This window comes from Dryobates pubescens, chromosome 21 (assembly GCF_014839835.1).
Source record: "Dryobates pubescens isolate bDryPub1 chromosome 21, bDryPub1.pri, whole genome shotgun sequence".
NCBI classification, from domain to species: domain Eukaryota; kingdom Metazoa; phylum Chordata; class Aves; order Piciformes; family Picidae; genus Dryobates; species Dryobates pubescens.
The window spans coordinates 15,162,969-15,182,887 of record NC_071632.1 but is presented as its reverse complement, the minus strand read 5'-3'; the positions used below and the strand labels follow the sequence as shown (position 1 = coordinate 15,182,887).

General features: G+C 42.1%; 1 protein-coding gene across 5 annotated transcripts in view; it reads left to right on the top strand.

The window, feature by feature from the left end:
* Positions 1 to 314: 314 nt before the first annotated feature.
* Positions 315 to 19,919, top strand: part of GALNT11 (polypeptide N-acetylgalactosaminyltransferase 11) — a 43,795-nt gene continuing 24,190 nt past the window's right edge. The window contains exons 1-5 of one of the 5 annotated variants that reach the window (XM_054171357.1): positions 367 to 409; positions 7,203 to 7,370; positions 9,869 to 10,072; positions 16,035 to 16,367; positions 18,772 to 18,895. In XM_054171357.1, coding sequence (XP_054027332.1) covers positions 16,073 to 16,367; positions 18,772 to 18,895 — 419 coding nt within the window. In that variant the 5' untranslated portion in view covers positions 367 to 409; positions 7,203 to 7,370; positions 9,869 to 10,072; positions 16,035 to 16,072. The other 4 variants (XM_054171360.1, XM_054171359.1, XM_054171358.1 and 1 more) reach the window with 4 other exon arrangements.

The window sequence follows — 19,919 nt, the reverse complement described above, 5'->3', positions numbered from 1 at the left end:
AAGACGGTGAAGGCCAAAGCAGACACTTCCTTGGGGGATCGGAACTTTAGAATTCAGAGAAAGCTGCAAGGGAGCGTGCCAGCCTGGAGGGATAGGTAGATACACAGCGACTCTGGAGGCAGCGGCTACTTGAGGGCCGCAAATCTACAGCCCTCCAGCCCTGACCGGTCCAGCAGCGTCATGGCAATGCAAGAACGGTCCAGGTAGGAGCCCCGCAGCGTCACCCGGCGGTCTCGCCATCTTCCCAGACCGACCGTACCCCGCCTGTCATGGCGGCCGCGCCCCAGCCGCCACACGTAACGGCGGGAGGAGGCGGGAGTGGTCACGTGGCACCTCCGCCGCGCGCGAGCGGTGCGCGCCGCCGCCGCTGAGGGCGCGGGGCGCGCGGAGGGGCAATGCCGCCACCGCGGTGAGTGCGGGGATGGCGGCACAGGGACGGTGAGGTAGGGGGTTGGTTGGTGCGAAAGGAAGCGGCTCCGGCGGGCAACCGGTGGCGGTGTGAGGGGCAGCCCCTCAGGGTGAGGGTCGGGGCCGGTGACGGTGGTATCAGGCCAGCCCCGGTCGTTTTCTCGCCTGCCCTGAGGGACGCGGCGGAGCCTGTGCCGGGGGCAGGGATTCTCATTTTCCAGAGGCCGGGCTCAGACTCGGGGCTTCCTCCTTTCTAGCTATGATGAACGGTGGGAGCTTATAGCGGAGAGGCTGAGATCGGTGGGGTGAGCATGGTGATGACTACTAGTTTGACCTGACCAGTAGCGCTGCTCCGGAGAGAGACCGTGGGACCGATGAGTGGCTGCCCAGAATGGAAAGCAAAGTAATTACTGGGTTTTTCAGTCTTTAGATGCAAGCAAAGGAGCAGCATCACCCTGCTTGCAGGTAAACCTAAACTCTGCAGCTGTCAGCCCCAAGCGTGGGGATCGGTACCTGTTAGCTTTCATTGATTCATGTGCAGGGCGAGGGCAGGCGTTGCTTTTTTGGAGGGCTCTGTGACCTGGTGGCATATTAAAGCTTTCTTATCCTTATGATTGGGAAACTTACTTTTAAACCGTTTCTGCTTTTGTGTTCCAGTGGCTTTCAGTATATACTTTGCAGCATTGAGGCTCCCCTTCTCCTTTCAGCAAATATGTGTTATTCTACGTGGCTGGTCTCCAGCCCTTTTAGTCACTCCCCACTGCCATGTGGTATTTTTCTTGGGGGGGTGGGGTGTGTGTAAGATTATAAGCCACGACAGAAGATACCGATAGCAAATTAACTGTCTCCAAGTTACTTGCAAGGCAAAAGAGAGGCTCTTTGGTCCCATGTTTGCATGAAAACAGACCAAGCTGAGAAAGCAACCAAAAGCTCTCTGCTGCTGGAAGTTTAGCAGGTCAGACTCTATTGTAGTGTGGCAATGGAATTTACCTTTCCAGATAGCTGCTTTGCCTTCATTTGTTTCTTCATAGGTGTCAGCCTTACCATTCCTGATGAAACTAATTAAAACACTAATGCTGACCAGTATAGCACCTCTGCCGAACTGTCCTGATAATATCAGTTGCAGGGCAGCTGCAGTCAACCTTACAGAACTTTTATTACATAACCAAATAGGAAGTGCAGAGAAGAAAATAAAAATGTCATGACCTGACTTTGTTGCTGCACTGTGAACAAACTGCTTTGTCTGTTTGGTTCAGTGTATTTGGAGTGTTGCTTTCTATTTGAAAGAATGGCGAAGTCTCTTAATGCCGGTACAGTAATTATGCAAGTGGACAGGATAATCAGCACCCTGCCATTATGCAGGGATTTGATCCCTTCCGCCCTTACTGAGAAAGAGTGGTCTGTAATTGACAGTAAATAGGCTTGAATACTATGTGATGTAGCATCTGCCCTTTTTCCTTTTTTCTTCACACCCCTCCCCTCCAATGAATCTCATTTTAATGGGAAACTGCTTCCAGACATCTATGATTGGCTTAAGCTGATCCAAGTGCAGGCTGTGCCCAGGAAAGGATGGTACCAACCTCTCCCTGACAGTATGTTCCTGTACCCTGTATGGAACCTCTGCATGTGTGAAGCAGTCCAGCTGGGATTCCTAGACCTCATTTTAGAAGAGCATAAAGGTCCAGGTGGTTCCAGATAAGAGGCTTTTGATTAACAGGCAATTGGCCTCCCCCAGTATAACTGTCTCTGAAGAACTGCATGCCTTCTGCATAAGCTTCTCCTCATCTCTGGGTAAGATAAGCTCCTGCAGAGTTTTAGGAGCTCTTCTGCAGCAGGGAAGGAAAGAAATAATGCTGCAGCTCTAATGAGCCTTCAACTCAGCCTAAGATGAAGCAGCCAGCAGACTAAATGACATGTGTTCTGGTTTAAGAGATTCTGACTGCAGGTTTCAGGGCCTGTTGCCTGTCTACTGCTTATCTAATCACTTTGTCTCGGAGGATGCAAGTCAATACTCCATTATGCATAAGGGTAAAACTGGAAAGAGTTTCCTGATAAGCTGCTGTGTGACAGTTTATGAGAATGGGTGAATCTGTTTGTCATTTTTATAGCGATGTAAAGTACCAGTGGGTGTGATTCAAGCTTTTTGGGAGGAAGTGCTGAAACAGCATGGCAAGGGAAATAAAGAGAAATTATTAGTATTTTGACAATTTGTCTCTATAAGCCACTCTTCCTTGTAGGAGGTGGTTCACTGGTGGTTATAGGGCATATGTGTGGAGTGAAGCAAACTGTTGGTCAAATGGAAGCTGAGCTTAGTAAAAGCAGGGATTTCATATCTTCTGGCATGAAAGGATAGAGCATTGTAGGGCTGTAAATAACAGAGGGTCATTCTTAACTTTAGTTAGATTACCTTGGGAAGTACTGTGAAAAGGTGGTGGTCTGAGCAGCTGGCAGGCTGAGCTGTGCAGTGTGGCAGCTGTGTGTTGATTACCGAAGCAGAGAAGTAAGGGGAGACTTCCAGCTACCCCTGGAGAGAAAAGTAGCTTTCTGAAAAAAAGCACAGTAATTTCTTTCTGCGGCAGTTCAGTTTATTGGCTTCCTAAGCAGTTCCATCTGTTTGGTGAGGCAATGCTACAGTTACAGGTATCCCTAGTATCAAGTAATTTTCTTCAGTGCCTTGCCCTTTGGAGAGGTGCTAGAATGCCACTATGTTGCTTGCTGTTGAAGAGTAAAAGCATATTAGTGTATTTCAGAACTTAATTTGGTTTGCTAACTGTCAAAATGTATTACAAAGGTGAAGTATGTTTCAATCCCTGTTAGAGTGTGGGAGGTAGATAAATTGTTGATTCTTATCTAAAGTTTCCTTTCAAAACATATAGTGGCTTATGGAGATGAATGCATCTGCTGTTGCAGCTACTGTGTTAATGTATAAAGTACTGTCAGTACTAAGGCCTCTGCTGTTAAACCAGTGTTCAGCATTGTGAGTAAATGCATTTGTTCAGCTTATTTTGTGTAAGAGCTAGTAGTATCTACCAAATCCTTCAGCTGTGCTCTAGCATGTTTCTTGTGTGAGTCAGCATTGTGTAATAATTAGTGTAAGTACTTCATTTGGAAACTCTAAAAACTGTAGACTGCAACACACACAAAAAAAGGGGGAGGTGGGTGAGGAAGCTGATGATATTGGTTCAGTGAAAAGTTGACTTCAAGTATACTCCATTTCAGATATTTTGTTATGTAAACATCCAAACTCTTTCCCTGATAAGTGGAAATACATGAAGTTTGTAGATTAAATGACTGATGGTGTTACTGAAATACTGAGTATGGATTGATGTACCTGTAAGAGCGATGTGCTGTGTCTCAGCCCTTTCTTGTGCAGTCTAAGGTTTGGCTGCCAGATACTTTGCATATTTGAAACTGGAATGCAGTGCTTGGGGATGAATCAACTTTTCCACTACACTAGTTAGAACCTCCTAATGACAAGGCACCTCAAGGCTTCATCCTGCCTCCTATATGCTTTGTTCTATTAGCCAGGAATAGGTACACAGGCTTGGAAGGGATCCAGATCCTATTACCCTCTACTGCTCACAGGCAGGTACGTTGATGCCTTTGCTGACTCTCAGTTCAGTTTGGAGCAGGTGAGCTGTTATGGTTTTCTCTCTCGTGGCAGTAGTGGCATTGCAAGTTCTACCTTTCATAGATTGAAGGTTTGCTGTGACTGACAAGTTATAATCTGTCAGCTGTGCTACAGAGACTGTTCTTGTCGATGCTCTTAACTCCCTGTTGCCGTGGAGTGAGCTACCCTGACAAAAATGATTTCTCTTGCTGTGCCAGAGGGAAGGAAATTGGAGAAACATTGCAGAGTGGCTGATGGGAGGTAGCTGCTTACCTGCAGTAACTTTTTGCTATTCCCAAGACTTCAGCTATGAGACACTGCACCGTTGAAGAAGCTGAATTGTAAACTGACAGGTTAAACTAATAGACTCATAGAGGCATGCCCAAAAGAATGTACCTCAGGAAATGATTGCTATGTGCCAAACTGATTTAAGCAAATACTTTAATGTTGGGTACATGTTCATAGAGGTGGTCTTTTTAGTTTATCTAAACCTGTCCAAGTATTGCTTGGCTGAATGACAGTTTTTCTTGTGCAGACAAGGATTAAATTAGATGCTTTAAACCTTGGAGGTGGCCTTAATTAAACCAGATCATTTACCAGGAAGCACAAAACTATCCTCTCTTGATACACAGCGCTTTGTGAACCAGTCTTTCTAGGCATTTTGACTGTTTTGATAATTCCTGAAGTGTAACATAAGGAACAAATGATGTCATTGTATCTGTTGATACCTCCCATACTTGTTAGTGAATTTTCTTTGTGGAAGTGCTTTCTTTAGCTTTTATTTTCCTGGAATACTTTAATTTTGCCTGTTAGTATGAATCTCTTATCTCTTGTTAGCAGACACTGAGACTCATCACCTGTGAAGGAAGAGAAGGCTGGGTTTTGGATTGCACACTAACCTTCTGTGCTAGAGATGTGTTGGAAAGCATGCCTCCTAGTGAAAATGTATTTTTGATCTGCTGTTTATTCGTTGCAACATCTGTGATTTCAACATCAAAATCCTGAGGATGTTTTCCCATTAGAAACATTGGCAATAGATAAGTGGAAGAAAAGAGATGGAAAAGGAGCGGTCCACAACTCTTTCCTCAGAGGAGTTTCTTTGGAGAAGGAGAGACTGAGTCTGTAAGATTGTGGAGAATGGAATGAAAGACAGAATTAACTTTTGGCATAACTTGCAGAATTTTGCTCCCCTTCCAGTTTAAAATCTCTTTATGCTAGTGACTTGTCATTTTTTTCAGAGGCATGCTAATAGAAGATCTGTTTGCTTACTTATTTGAGAAGCAACCTACTCTGTTGTCAAATACAATATTTGTCAAGATAAGCTTAAATTCGTAAGTTAGATGTGTGAGAGAATGTGTTTTCAGTGACTCCAGGTGTGGCTGTACCAGCAGTGGTACCTCTGTCATCATTACAGCGTTCTGTTAAGGAAGGGAAAAAGAGAGAATGCTTCGTGCACACGAGTTTACTGATGTCATTTAGAAATAGGTCTGCTGAGGGAGCAGCAGGTATGAGTTACTGCTATTCTAACCCAGAGCTGTGCTGGGTATTTGTGTTATCTCCACTTATTGTGGCCTCAGAACCTTTGATGTATCTGCCTGAATGTATCAGTCAGATTTTACAAGTGAGGGCTATAACACTGAGTTGCTAAGGATCTCATCAAAACCTGCAGCAGAGCAAACAGTTCAACCAGAATGTCCCACAGGTCAATCTGATAACTACACAGTTCAAGAGAAAGCAAGCAGTAGTTTGTAGTCTTAGGATTCCTCTCACATTTTAATGACTGGAGACATTAGTGAGAAACTAAGAGGGTGGCTCCACAAGCAAGAAAATGTCATTGTTTTGTGTGTTCCTGAATTTCTTAATTGGGAAAAACCCAAGTCCCACATTTCTCTGATCCAAATGGCATGGATACTGTGGACTGTGCTAAAGCTTTGGAGTGAAAAACTCCAAATGACCTTTGTTTCTGGACATGAGAAGTGCAAATGGACATTGAATTCAGCACCTGCTTACAGTGTTTTAGTGATTTGGGTAGGAAGAGGCCTTAAAGATTATATTGTTCCAATGCCCCCTGCCATGGGCAGGGACACCTCCCACTAGACCAGGTTGCTCGTTCTCATTAAGCCAGTTTCCAATTCTGCAGTGCTAGTAATAACTTAATTGCAGGAGTGTTGCATTGTATACATCTTCAGGTATAGTCTTTCGAAGTTCCTAGTCTGAGTTTGCAAATGTCTTTTGTATTTTATTGTACACAGCTGTTGATTTCATTACTGAGCTCTGCACAAATGGGTGGTTGATGTCTGCTTGGAGACTACTGCAGAATGGGGATTTGCAGAAAAAACTTGTGCAAAATGCAGTGCCCATAGTCAGTAGTCACAGGTTTAACATTGTGGCTGGTCATCCTCAGTTTTCACTGTCCCCCTCAAAAGGGGGACACTGAGGTCTCAAATATGCTGTGAGGTGAAATGATTTTTTTTTCCCCCTGGAAAATGTGTTTTCATTTTGCTTTTAAAACACTGTAAAAAAGATAAAGCACCTTTCATTAATATTTCTTATGATGAACAGAAAGCAAATCTACAAAATGTCAGTCAAGTTGTGGAAATTCTGTGAAATTACTAGTGAGTGGAAAAACGAGAAGCAGAGGAAATTTTACAACTGAAATCTGTATGCAACTTAATGATTGTTTTCCCTAGTATTGCTGTGGTCTGTATTGACATGATGATGTAGAAATACACTGATTGAATATGCTTCTCTATTGAGTGGCAGTAAAATGACCAGTCTTGTTTGTGCTGCCAGATCCATGGATCCATAAGGATTATGTATCAGCTCAGAGGAAAAAAACAACACCCCACCCTCCCAAAAAAACCTACCAAAACAGCCCCAAAATACCCTCTCTTCCCCTCTCCCCCCCAAAAAAGGCAAACAAATAAAACCAACCAACCAATCAAAAAAACCCACAAACCAGAACCCCCCCCAAACAATGGAAAAAACCCCACCACTGCAAACAATAAAACAAACCTTCCTCCCCCCCGACCCCCCCAACAACCCCAGCCATAGAAAACTAAATCAGTGCTGCTGGAGCAATCTGTGCAGTCAAATGGGAAATAACCTTGCAGCGTTGATCTCCTAACACCCACCAAATTAGCCCGTTGTCATAGAGAACCTTGTGTTTGTTCCCCATTCCCAGTGAGGGCTTGCAAGCAGTTCTCAGCAGCAAAGTGTTAAGTTTCAGGCTCAGCACGTTATTGTTCACTGAGAATGAAGACACCAACTGGATTTGACTGCTACTGCAGTAACTGTGTTCTCACTGGGTAACCTTGCGCTGCCGCTTCAGTGCCGACTCTTCTGGAAAAAGGTGAGCGTTCGGCTGTTCAGCTGGTGGTGCAGAAGTGTGCCTTACCTCCTTATTGTGCACCCATCTGTATTTCTGCTGTTATTTTGGTAAGCTCTGCAGGCACAAAATGCAAGGAACAGTTAAGTAGATTTTCAACATTTAGGCAAAGGTATTAAGCGGCTTACTCTTGCGTAGCTGACCTTGTAAGCTCTCTTACGTTTTGCATGTGGTGTATAGTGCTGGAGGGCTGTTAAATCAATAGATAAACGGATCTTTCATGTGAGGGGGCTGTATTGAATGAGAAGTTGTCAGTGTGGGTTTTTTAATCGTGCTGTTTTCTAAGCTATACGTAAAGTAGGAAGGGCGGGCTGTATCACAACATGCATGCATCTTTGGAGACACTACGTGGAAATTGTGGCTTTCCTGGGAGCTGGTTTTGCTAATGGAAAGAAAATCTCTGTGCTTCGATTGGAAGGAAGCATTTATTGGCAACAAAAAGGCAGAAGGTATTTTTAGGACTCCGTGAATAGCATGACATGTATTTATTTGCCAGATGGCTTCAAGTAACATCCAGCTGAGCAGCCCCACGTTGCAGCATTTGTTAGAGGGATAGGTAAGAAAATTCCATGCATAGAACTGTGCTTTGGGAAACCAGTAGCTTTTTTGCTGCTGGGAGGAGTAGAATGAGAGCGCTGCAGCAGCATAAAACTGTCTGTAGCACCTATTTACTCAGTACTGAGCACAAGGATTTTGGTAAGCTCATGTTTCTAATCTAAGTGTACTTGCTTTCTCTAATCAGACTGGGCTATTATGTTACTTTCCTTGGTGCAATGTAGTACTGCTGGTTGTGACTAAAACCGGTGTTCTTTTCTGTTGTTTGTTCACACAAGATCCTGCCTCTTGTGAAACTTTTTCCTTTCCAAACTTGTAATTGCTTTTTCCATTAAAACTGTGTCCTTAAATGAGAGCCCTTGTAAAATACTCTCACTCCTTGGAGAGGAGGATTGTCAGGAGAAAGGTTTCTGGGTAAAGTCCAAAAACTGAAATGAAAATGAGTATACAAGTGAGTCATTTGATAGTGGTAAAATAGTGAGGGGTGAGAACCTAAAGACCTAAAGATTTTCTTTTCTTATTTCCTCCCCCCCCCCTTAAATACTTCATGCTTTTCAGACTTTACACACTTGTAGTTTCTTAGGTCTTTGACAGTTCATGCAACTAATCTATGTGGCCTTTTTTGTCTGTGAAATATAATGAATGTTACTTCAAGCTTATTTATCTGTAACATGTTGATCAAAATTTTGTATTAATTCTGGGAGGGTCTGTTTTAGCTGGTATGACAGGGATTTGTATAGCTGTGCTGAAATGACTAAACTGTTGGCTCTCAAAGCTTTGAAAAATGCATTTAGAAGGCTAATTAAAAATAGATCTTAGTGTGTCATCTCATTAAAATAAGTGGGAACGGTGATCTTATGCAGGAGGACAGGCTGTCGTCCACAGTCTTTCTGTGAATGAGGGTTGCTGGGACTGGATTTAAATTAGTCTGGTTTAACTCTTTTATTCTTGCACCTTCTACCTCACTAAATAGTCTGGCTCTGTTTTCTTGATAACATGTTGATAACAGCCCAGCACCTTCAGCATCTTCTCCTCACAGGGTGTGACCATTTTAGGCTGTGCCTTTAAGAAAGGGACAGTTGCTGGAACTGGTCTCCCGAACCATGACACAGGGCAAGTGTTCCAGCCTGTGACCATCGAAATGGTCTTCCACTGAACTCACTCCAGTTTACAGATGTCTTCCTTGCACTGGCACATCCCAGACTGGGTACACTGCTCTGCTTTTGGTCTTGTGAGTGCTGCATGGGGAGGTGTAATTGCATCTCTCGGTCAGCTGGAGGTCCTCCTGTTGATAGTCTGGATGCTGTCAGCTGTTGCTATAAGGGCATGCTGCTGGCTCATGCTTAGGGAGACCTCCCAGTTCCTTGTAGGCAGACCTGTTCCCCAGCCTGTGTCAGGGCGTTTGTGTCCCAGGTGCAGGACTTTGAATGTGTTCTTGCCAGGTGTCACCGGGTAGGTTCCTGTAGGCCCAGCCTGTCCTTATGTGAATAGTTACCTGCCTATATTGTGTCAAAAATAGTGACTTAATTCATAAAGTGGAATGACCCATCTTCCTTAAGGTCAAAAATTAATGGTTTGTAATTAAAAGCAATGTGACAGGTAGATCCAATTTGATGCTAAACCAGTCCAGTACAAGGTGTGTTTTTTTTCATAAGGACTTAAATCGAGTTGATGCTTAGATTCTGGAGCACAGCACATGCTAAGCTTTTATTTGGAAATCATCTTTGGCTGTCATTTTGAATGTATGTTGAGTGGATGTGGCTCCTAGTGATGTGTGTTGGAGTCTGAAAGAAGCTGCCTAAGATGTCTCTTCTTTTTCATCTTGCTGGTCTATTAACTATGGCTCTCCCTTAAGACTGGTTGCAGTACAAAGGATGCCTGGAAAAATAATTCTTATGATATTGCAGAAACTGCTGTGAATGGCATCTCTGTGTGATGACTGGAGTACGACTTCTCCCTAATCTGGCCTCTGTTCATCGGGATTCAACAGGAAAATAGCAGAGCCTGTTCATGCCGATGCATGTTTTGGAAGAGGAGTGATGGTAGCCATAACATTGTGGAGGCCAAGAAATATATAAAAAGCTGACTATTAAAAGAGCAAAACTGCGTTTGTAAGTACTTGGTTACTTTATCTTCTTGATTTCCACACCTTCCCCCCCCCCCCCCCCCCCCCCGAAAAAAAAAAGTAAAAATTAAAATTAATGGGTTTGGGGTTTTTAGTTCTTTCTTTTTTTTTTTTTTTTGCTAGAATGCTCCTTAAAAATAAAGATCATACTCATCTCTTTCTTGCCTTAATATGGATCCAAAATACACAGTCAGTCTTGCAGGAAATCTGGGTAGTGTGAGCTGTGGAGTGGTGTATCAGTACCCAGTTTATTTTTTTGAAGAAAAGCTGTTCTTGGATAAACTACAAGCAGACTTTAAGGTTTTCCCAAATAATTCTTACTCCTATTTCAAAAACCTTGAGGTTAATCTGATCCTCTGTTTGACCTCTGACAAACATGAGTTTTGGCACAGTCATGAAATATCTAGTCATACGGTGTGTTTACTGAACTGCTGAGGTTAATCCAAGCAGATGTCTGTGTTTAAGCAGTGGTAGGTCATAAAGCCTGTAGCTACTTTGCTCTTTAAGCCAAAATATTGTGAAGTGTGGTTGGCTTTTTTTGTTGTTGTTGTTTTTGCATTAGAATTATTGAAAGCTAACACATTGGGCCAGTGTTAGAGCTTGCACAGGTTACTAATGATGAACTCTCCCAGGCTGTCTGGAGGGAGCAGAGTTGTATCATTGTTGGGTCAATTGTGAGCTGAATGTTACTGATTTTGGTGCATGAAATGAATGTCGTGCTGGTGTTGTAAGGATGCTGCAAGAAGCTGGTGCAACATGGAAAGCTGTATTGCACAGTAATTACTGAGGCTCAAGTCTGGCAGGTAGGCTCTTGGAGTATGTTTCACTTTGCAATTGATTGACTTCCAGAGACATTTACTAAGTTACTAATATATCTACCTTTTGTAGTACTCTTCAAAAAAATGTCAATGATTCACTGCATGTGCAGGGAACTGAGACTTCCGTCCTGGCATTCATGGAAATTAGAGAGGAATATTTTACTCTTGGCATTTCTGGCATGTGGATCTGCAAGCTCAGTTTGAAGGCTTTGCCAAAGTCTGAAAGCTATCAGGCAATAAATACATGACAGTCAAAGCAAAGCAACTGGAGGGAGACTGAAAGGCAGAGTATTTAGTCAGAAATACCAAACCTTAAAGTTTTGGTCTGTTCTGAGCTGAATCTTCTGGGGGCAGTTAGTATTCCTAAGTATATGAATGTGAGCAGCCATGAATTCCATGTATCACTAGCATCTCATGTATGTGAATTAACACTTGTAAAACACTTCACAGTGTTACCATTTAACATTTGCTGTGAAAGCTCCTATACTGCCAAGGGACAGGAAATGTCTTCTGTTCATTCTGGATCTTCTTCCCTACGTGAGATTTTGGTGAAGAGAATTGTATGAAGTATTTTGGAAACTTATTTTTGGCAGCTGTGTTGCTTTGAGAAATATGATAGACCCTTCAGGCCTGGTCTCAATTACTGGTGTAGTCTGTGAGGAGCTGTATTGTGAAACAATTCTTTTTGAAATACTTTAATTACAGATTTATTTATTTTTTTTTTAATGGCAATGAATTTTTGTATTTGCATTTGAATAAATAAATAGAAATTAGTTTAACTATACTGTCCAAATAACAATTTATTGGTGGCTAGACTTAGAATATTTAGGGCATAGATGAAAGTTCTTATGAGCCTTTTGACATTAGAGAAGAGGAGGCTCAGGGGTGACCTCATTGCCCTCTACAACTACCTGAAAGGTGGTTGTAGCCAGGAACAGATTGGTCTCTTCTCCCAGGCAACCAGCACCAGAACAAGGGGACACAGTCTCAAGCTGTGTCAGGGGAGATTTAGACTCGAGGTGAGGAGAAAGTTCTTCACTGAGTGAGTTGTTCCTCATTGGAATGTGCTGCCCAGGGAGCTGGTGGAGTCCCCATCCCTGGAGGTGTTCAAGAGGGGATTGGACGTGGCACTTGGTGCCATGGTCTAGTCATGAGGTCTGTGGAGACAGGTTGGATTCGATGATCCTTGAGGTCTCTTCCAACCTTGGTGATACTGTGATATTATCATCTGCATAATGGAGTTCTGCTTTCTTTTGATTTGTTTCAATCTAACTGTTCAAATTTGTTCTGTTCAACTAGTTCTGGTTCCATTAGCAGATCTTTAGGGCTTTTGAGTTTGAAATACATACATGAGAAAAACAGATTAAGTATATTAAGGCTGAGAGAGATCCTAATATGTTGGAATTGAAAGGCTTATCTTTTGTGTTGTCTCTATTGAGGAACAGCTTTTTTCCATTAAAGAAAAAACAAAAAAGAGGAAACAAAAGAAAAGGAAAAAAAAAAATAAAAAAAAACCCAAAAAAACCAAACAAACAAACAAAAAAAAAGCCAAACCAATAGATTTCAGTTTCAAAACTTGGAGAAACCAGCTGGGAGAGGATGGGTGTTTAAGACAGTCATCAGGCTATTGTGACCACGCGTAGGCAGTTGGAGACAGTTGTTGGGTAAATTGGTAAAGTGTTTCCTAGATGACTTCATAGAACTGGAGAGAGAAGGATTCTGTTCTCATTCACTGTGTCTAGATGGCTTGCACAAAAAGAGACATGGATAGGGAGATGGATGAAGTAAGAATCCATGTGGCTGCCTTTGAACTGAGTGTTTCCTCCTAGGTCCTTGTGACCAGCTGAAGAATTCTGTTCTCCCTGCTTCGGGCCTGTGTCAAAGTGGTTATGTGTTGTGTTTCATGCTGAAATGAGTGAAGGGATGCCTGTCTCTTTGCATATTGAGGAGGGATGGAGGTGTATTAATGTGACTGTAGTTTGTATGCATAAAAGTATAGGGCTGAAAAAGTTCTTCTGTTTCCTTAGGGCAGGTTCCAGTCAGGACTGATACTACTTAGGACTTGGAAACCTACAGTGGCTTCTTTGCTAAAGCACGTCTGTCGTAGTCAACCTAAAACTCTGAGTGGAATGTGCAGCTCTGACGCAGATTATGACTTCTGTGGCTGCTTAAATGGTAAAAGTGGTTGAAATCCATAGGACAGCGGTTGAGTAAATGCATATGTGTTGGTGGATAAACTAATAAACCCCAGTGTGCTTTTCACAGGCAGAGTTTAACTTTTTTCCACTCTGCCTTCAAAATTGTGTCTAATGAAACATTTGGTACATAAGGAAGGAAAGAGCAAGTCTGTGTTTTCCTGCCAAATATATTACCAAATGTCTTGGTTGAATGGTAAACTACTGAAAGGACTGACTTTTCTGCATTGTGCAGGTTCTGTCATTTGATTTAAACACTGCATTTCTACCTTTGTATCCTGCTGAAAAACTGCAAGCAGTGAAGGAGGGGGAAAGAAGGTGAAGAAGTTCGTTTAGCAAGGAGCCTGTGGCAATTGTCAGGTTTGCATTTGTTGCCTTTGTTAACAGTGCTTTCAGCCTGGTCAAAGGACTCTCTGGAGGTGGAGGGGAAGTACAACAGTCTTTTCACTCTGGTGACTGCTGATTTATCCCTTCCTCTTTAACCTGAGTATGTCTGATGTTGGTCACAGCAAACTTTAACCTTACTGTGGCTAGAAGTGCCACAGCAGCAAACTGGAGCTCTGAGCTGTAGAAGAGAGGGGCAGACTAGGGAAATAATTAGTCCATGAAGAATTTGGCTCTGCATGTCTGTCTTCCTGCTGTTACCTGAGACAGCAAGGATTATCTTTGGTTTTCCTGTGCAAGCTGCAGTGTAGATAGATCCTTAAGCAGCTCTAAATTTAAAAGGTTCCTGCTCTGTTTTAGTAATTTTTGTCTTCCTAGAAGAGTTCTGTTCTACAGTGTAAGTGCACATGCCATGATGTTAGGATTATGCATCTGTGTTACCATAGGGAATGGAAAAACAACATGAGGAGGTTTTGAGGAACAGTATATTAGGCTTGGACAAGTCTTACAGCAGATGACCTCCCCCTGACCATGCAAAAACCACCTGGCAAGCACCCAGATCTTCCTTTAATGAGTATTAATTGTCTGCAGACTGTCTGGCAAGAAGAATTATGATGATGAGGGGATATAACTGTTTATATAATCTTGCTCTTTTACAGCCTCAGGTGATTTTTCCTGAGCTTAGATTTGCCTTGGTGTGACCACTGTTAGCGCAGGGAAGAAGAGACTGGTGATTTGTACATCTTCAACTGGTAAATCCATTCTGCTAGCTAGAATAAGAGGATTTTTTTGAATCATTTCTGCCCCAGAGCATTTGTGCTCAACTACTTCCGTGGCTTTACAGTTAAGCAGCAAGATTTTTGTGTGACAGTTTTAGAGAGCCTGTTTCACAGAGCATGCAGTTCATCTGTGCTCAGGGTCAGTATGAGATTTAAACCCTTTTAAAGACCTTTTTAAGCTCCTTGAGCTTAACTGCTGTGTAGATTGTTGCCTTGCAGAAGTGAGGGAGTTTGGCACAGTGAGAATAATGGGTAAATTATTTGTGAGGATTTTTTTTTCCCCTACTTTATTTTACTTTGTGGGTATTTTATTTTTGGAAGGGTGGCAATGACCTGCTACCGTCTGGGAAGTGTGAGCTTGAATTTTGACGTGTTCTTTTTTGGATGCAAGTCACTGAGGGCTCAGAATTACATTGCCAAAATAAGTGGGATCTTTATAGGTTTCTTTGGGATCATGAATGCCTTCTACCTCTGTTTAGTAGTTTTCCATACTGAGAAGGGAATAAACTGTTTGTACCCCTAAGTGTTGTGGTTTGTTCCCTGCCAGGCTGACCTGAAGATTTCTGGTAGTTTCTGACATTCTGAGAAGTCTGAAAAATGCATCAGCATAAATTCTTGATTCCTACTGCATTACTTGATTTTCTTAAAACAAGTGTTTTGCTAATTAACAGATGGTTTCCTGACTCTTTGTTACTATGCAAAGAATTTGTTGAGGTTAGATAATGGTGAGAGAAATCTCATCCTCTGAGTTGGTGTTTCGGTTCCAGGAATTGAGTTGTTGTTTTTATGTGTGTTTGGGTTTTTTTTTTTAATGGTTTTTGTTTGTTTGTTTTTAAGCCTTTTTTTTTAGATTAGAGAAACTCCAGAATTTACCTGATTCTCCTGGGTAATAAAAGATTATCATCAGTTTCATATGCTTTACTTCAGGGATTTGCTGATGATCGTAATGTTGAATACAGCTTGGGAAAATTGTGTTAGCAGATGGGTGACAAAACTAAAACTCTGGGCTGGGTTGCTTCCTTCCAGCTCTAAGTGGGCATCTCCAGGGAGTATGGAAACCCCTTCTGGAGTCTGCAGAGGCTCTTTTTCTATCTCCTATCTGTTTCTTTTCTTCCTGCAGACAAAGAGCATCTGTAGATGAGACTATCTTGGTGCTGTGGGTTGTTAAATTACACCTCATGATTTCTGGCATTTCTGGGATGCTCACAATCTGTGTTTACTCATTCCATGCTTTAGGGTAGGAGCTGAACTACAAAAATGGAGATGTCTGGACATACTCTTGAAAAAATAGCTCAAGGTGGCCCTGCCCAAGCAAGGGCCTTAGACAAGGTGACCTCCAGAGGTGCTTTCCAACCTCCACCACCCTGTGGAAGAACCAGTTCTGTGTGTAGTACACTTGGTTACACTGTGTTGTGTTTACATGAAGGCAAACATACAGGGAATGTACTGCTATGGGAAAGAGAGAATTATATAACTGTTAGGAGGGAAAAGTAATCCTTTTTTTTGCCTTTAATTATGCTGTGTCACTGGGCTCTTTGTGGTTGTTTGCTTCATTTTTAAAAGCAGTAGTATCCACACAGAATGTCCAAACTGCTCATGTTTATCTTTTGAATGGGAAAGTGAAAAGGGATTTCATTCTTAAGATCTGCACTTAAAGCTTAAGTTCCAAAACTCATTTAATGGGAAAGTAACTTGTAGAATGTTTTTCCTCATGTATCAACCCAATGAAGTAACAAAGCACTCTAAAAATGTGTGTTTTCCCTCTCTTTCAGGTAATTGAGAATGGGCCCTCAACGATGCTAAGTCTACCATGGGAAGTGTCACACTTCGCTATTTCTGCTATGGGTGCCTTTTCACATCTGTGACCTGGACACTTCTGCTTTTTGTTTATTTCAACTTCAGTGAAGAGAACCAATCCTTCAAGAATGTGCCCGTCAAGGGGCTGGAACCTCAGAGGCCGCTCCCAAAGAAATTCTACCCCCGTTTCACGCGGGGCCCTGTTCATATACCTGAACTGCATCAGAAAGACAGTAAGATAGGAAATCCTCTGGGAAATCTTATCCAGGACCCGGTTAAGGGGGAGGTGGAATTCTCTCCTGAAATGGGTAAGTGGCTTTCAGTGCTGGTGGCAGTGTTATTAAAACAGTAAAACAAGTGAGCTATTAAGGTTGGCTTGCTTGGTTTTTGTTTTTTGAAGAATTGCAGGGAGAATTCTGTAATGAAGTAGCTTTGTTTGTTAAAAGGCAGTACTAGTGACTCTCTTCTCTTACTTAAAATGTCTTCTGTTGTGTTTGATCCAAAATACCCTCCTAACACAGGTGTGCTGTGTAAGTGTTAATGAAGGGAATAGTATTAGAGCAAGGTATCTACCCTTGAAGCTGTTCTTGGTTTTGGAAGGTTCAGTATATGCTTATTTTATATCTTACTCCTGTGTTGACTGGGCTCAAACACAAGAACTTTTATTAGCCACACAGAAACTCTGCTTGTATGCAGTAATTAAAAAGTAGCTTGGTAACAGTGCACAATGAGGAGAACCCGTTGATTGGTGAATATCCTTGGAATATGAAATCATCCACAAAAAATGTGTGTGGGACAACTGAAAATGAAGGATTTATTGAGATGACAGTGGTTAGGGCCAAATCCTGCTTGCTTTGCACCAACAAAGGTCTTTGTGTTTCTTTGGAGCATATTTCATCAGTGAGATGATCTGGGTTTGTCTTCCAGACTTGCCTTCCAAACTAAAACGCTTTGTACGTTGCTTTTATATTGAACAACTTACAGCTTAGTGTTTGCTGCTGTGCTCAGATATGCAAACTGGGGCATGTTACATACTGGCTTGCAAAATTGCTTTAAGTCTGGAGGCAGATGTTGAGTGTTGCCAGTGTCTGCTGCTTTGGGAATTATGGCATAGTACCCTGCATAGCCAGGAGTTGAATACTCATACCTGAGGGAAGTCCTCTGTCGTTACTTTGGGTGAATGCTGGATCACCTTCTAGAACTTACCAAAAATGAGTTTCCAAGCTGATCGTTAGACCTGTGTGAATATGCAGGGAAAATGTTGATTCATATTGCCCTGTGGCATTACAAATGTTTATCAGCTCAGTGCAGAAAGCAGGAGAGCCAAATGAGGTGAAAGCCAGTCCAGAGGTGGCCATTTCTTTCCAGCTATTCAGTATGGGCCAGGAAAGAAAATTATTCCTTTTTAACTGAAAAGTCCCTTGATCTTCAAACCAAGTGACTGGTTTGGTTGGTGAATGCCAAAGGGAATTGTAGTGCCAGGATAAATTCTACATGAATCATCAGAATACAGCTGGCTCTCTGTTAGAATCAGATCAAGCGATGCAGCAAAGGCCTTCCTGTTTCTTTAGGGTAGGGCAGTGATAAACACAGGCAAAGCACCATAAGATTTTATTTCTATTCTCACTTGTGAGTGTATGGCTTAGTGAGAGAAAAGGCCATGGCACTGAGTCAAGGCAGGCAGGATGGCATTGAGGGTTACAGCCTTGGCCTCTAGCATTGTTTTTATTTATACCAGCAATTGCTGCCTCTGCCATGCTCAGCAACAGTTGATGCTCCTGCTAAGATATCAATAAACAGCTAGCTCCACTGCTATTTTACTTGCTGTCAAAGTCTGGAGTGATAAACAAGTTCACATTTTTTTATAGCTCTTTTTAGGTTGCTGCAGACTTGAGAAAACTGCCTGAAATTGGAGCTGCTATTTTGAGGGATTTTGTACCACTGTAAATTTATTCTGTCTCTCAAAAATCCCATTACAGACCTTTCACCTGAATGGATAGGTGCTGATGTGTTGTGTGCCAAGGTTACTTGTTCAGTGTTAGTTTTTAGGTGCTGCTAAGAATTAGAGGGCATTTAAATGAAGGGAGTGTGTCTTGTAAGGTAGTAAACACAACTGAGACATTAGTCTTTGGAGAATGGTGTAGCTTGTCCCTGTGAGGAGAGAGAATGAAAGTCATGCTGCTAAAAGGAAGTACTCTTTGCAATCAAATTATATCCACAGTTGGGTCTTTAATGTGAATTGAATTTTCAGGACAAACTGGTACCTGTCCTTCAGTTGAATTGGCACAGGAGAAAATATGAGCATGTCAAGGAGAAACTGCTTTGAGGGTGATGGAGCACTAGGAGAGCCCAGAGAGGCTGTGGAGTCTCCTTCTCTGGAGACTTTCAAAACCCTCCTGGACACATTCCTGTGCAACATGATCTAGGTGTACCTGTGTTAATTGAGGACTTGGGCTAGATGTTCTCTGGAGGTCCCTTCCAACCTCTACCATTCTATGATTTTATTATAGCTGCAAGGGCTGCTCCTAAGTACTCTCTGTTTGTAAGGGGTAATGAAATTAATTGCACAAAACGAAGCTTTGCAAAACCAGAGGGATTTTTGTATAGTGTAATGGGTTTTGGAGGAGGTTAAAGCATCTATTTCAAACCTTCATTGCTTCCAAAGGATATTTTTGAGACTGCTAACTGCTCTTGGCATTTTTCTTTTTCCAGGAATGATTTTTAACGAAGAAGATCAGGAAGTGAGAGACTTGGGCTATCAGAAGCATGCTTTCAATATGCTAATCAGTAATCGGCTGGGATACCACAGGGAGGTGCCTGATACAAGAGATCCTAAGTATGTACTGAGTTTTGGAGAGCACATGGTGTAATTTCACGTGTTGGAGGTCTCATTACTCTTGTTCTACCTGATGTAGCATGTAACACTTTTGTTGCTACACTCCTGTTAGATACACGTTCAGCCTCCGTTAGTTCTGAAGGCAGATTTTCAGCTATTTAAGCAAGAGTGCTTCAGGTTGGGATTTTTATTCTTTGGTCTCTACTGTCTTTTTTGATTGAATATTGTTTCTGAAGATACAGTTTTTTGCCAGCTGGAAAAGGTATGTGATGGGTGGAGTCCCACAGAAACTAGGCTCTGTGGAAAAAAAAGAAAGATTGCTATTCCCTGGAAGCTATTTTTCCCCCCAATTCTTAATACACTTCAAGAATGCTTAATCAAGAACCGGACTGGATATATACTTATTCAAACTTTTATCCTGCTAATTTATTTTTTGTGTGAGTAGTAGGTTTGGCAGGCAGCTGATTTGATAGAACAAAGATTTCAGAAATAATACTTGACACGAAAGCCAGTGTGGAGAGGACCTTGAAATTAAACTTTCTTTCCAGCCACACTAGGTCACATGTCCTCTCTCTCTTTCATCTTGCTAACTGTGTACTTGGTTACTTAAAGCATGTTACAGTATTTTTATCTTTTGAAGCTTTGTTCTGAGGTACTTAGTACTGTAAGTACCAGATGAGATACTAGAATTCTGTTTAGTATCTTTGAAAGGTGGACATCAAATATTCCAGTGCCCAAGTTAGTGAGAGGCTGTCACCTAATGTACTACTTCACATGTGTTGCAAACCTGCAGAGGATAAGATAGAAGAATGATTGATGATAAAGACTCTCTGTTTCTCAGTTCAAGTCCTTGGTGGTCACTGGATTGCACTGCTCTGAATGCTTCAGATTTTTTTTCTTTAATCTGTGAGGGGAGAAAAAAGCTACCACTGAAACAACAACCAAAAAACCCAACATCAAAAAGATAAATAAACCTGCATCTGTTTTTCTAATGGTTTCTCTGGTGTGGGTAAATGTAATGAAT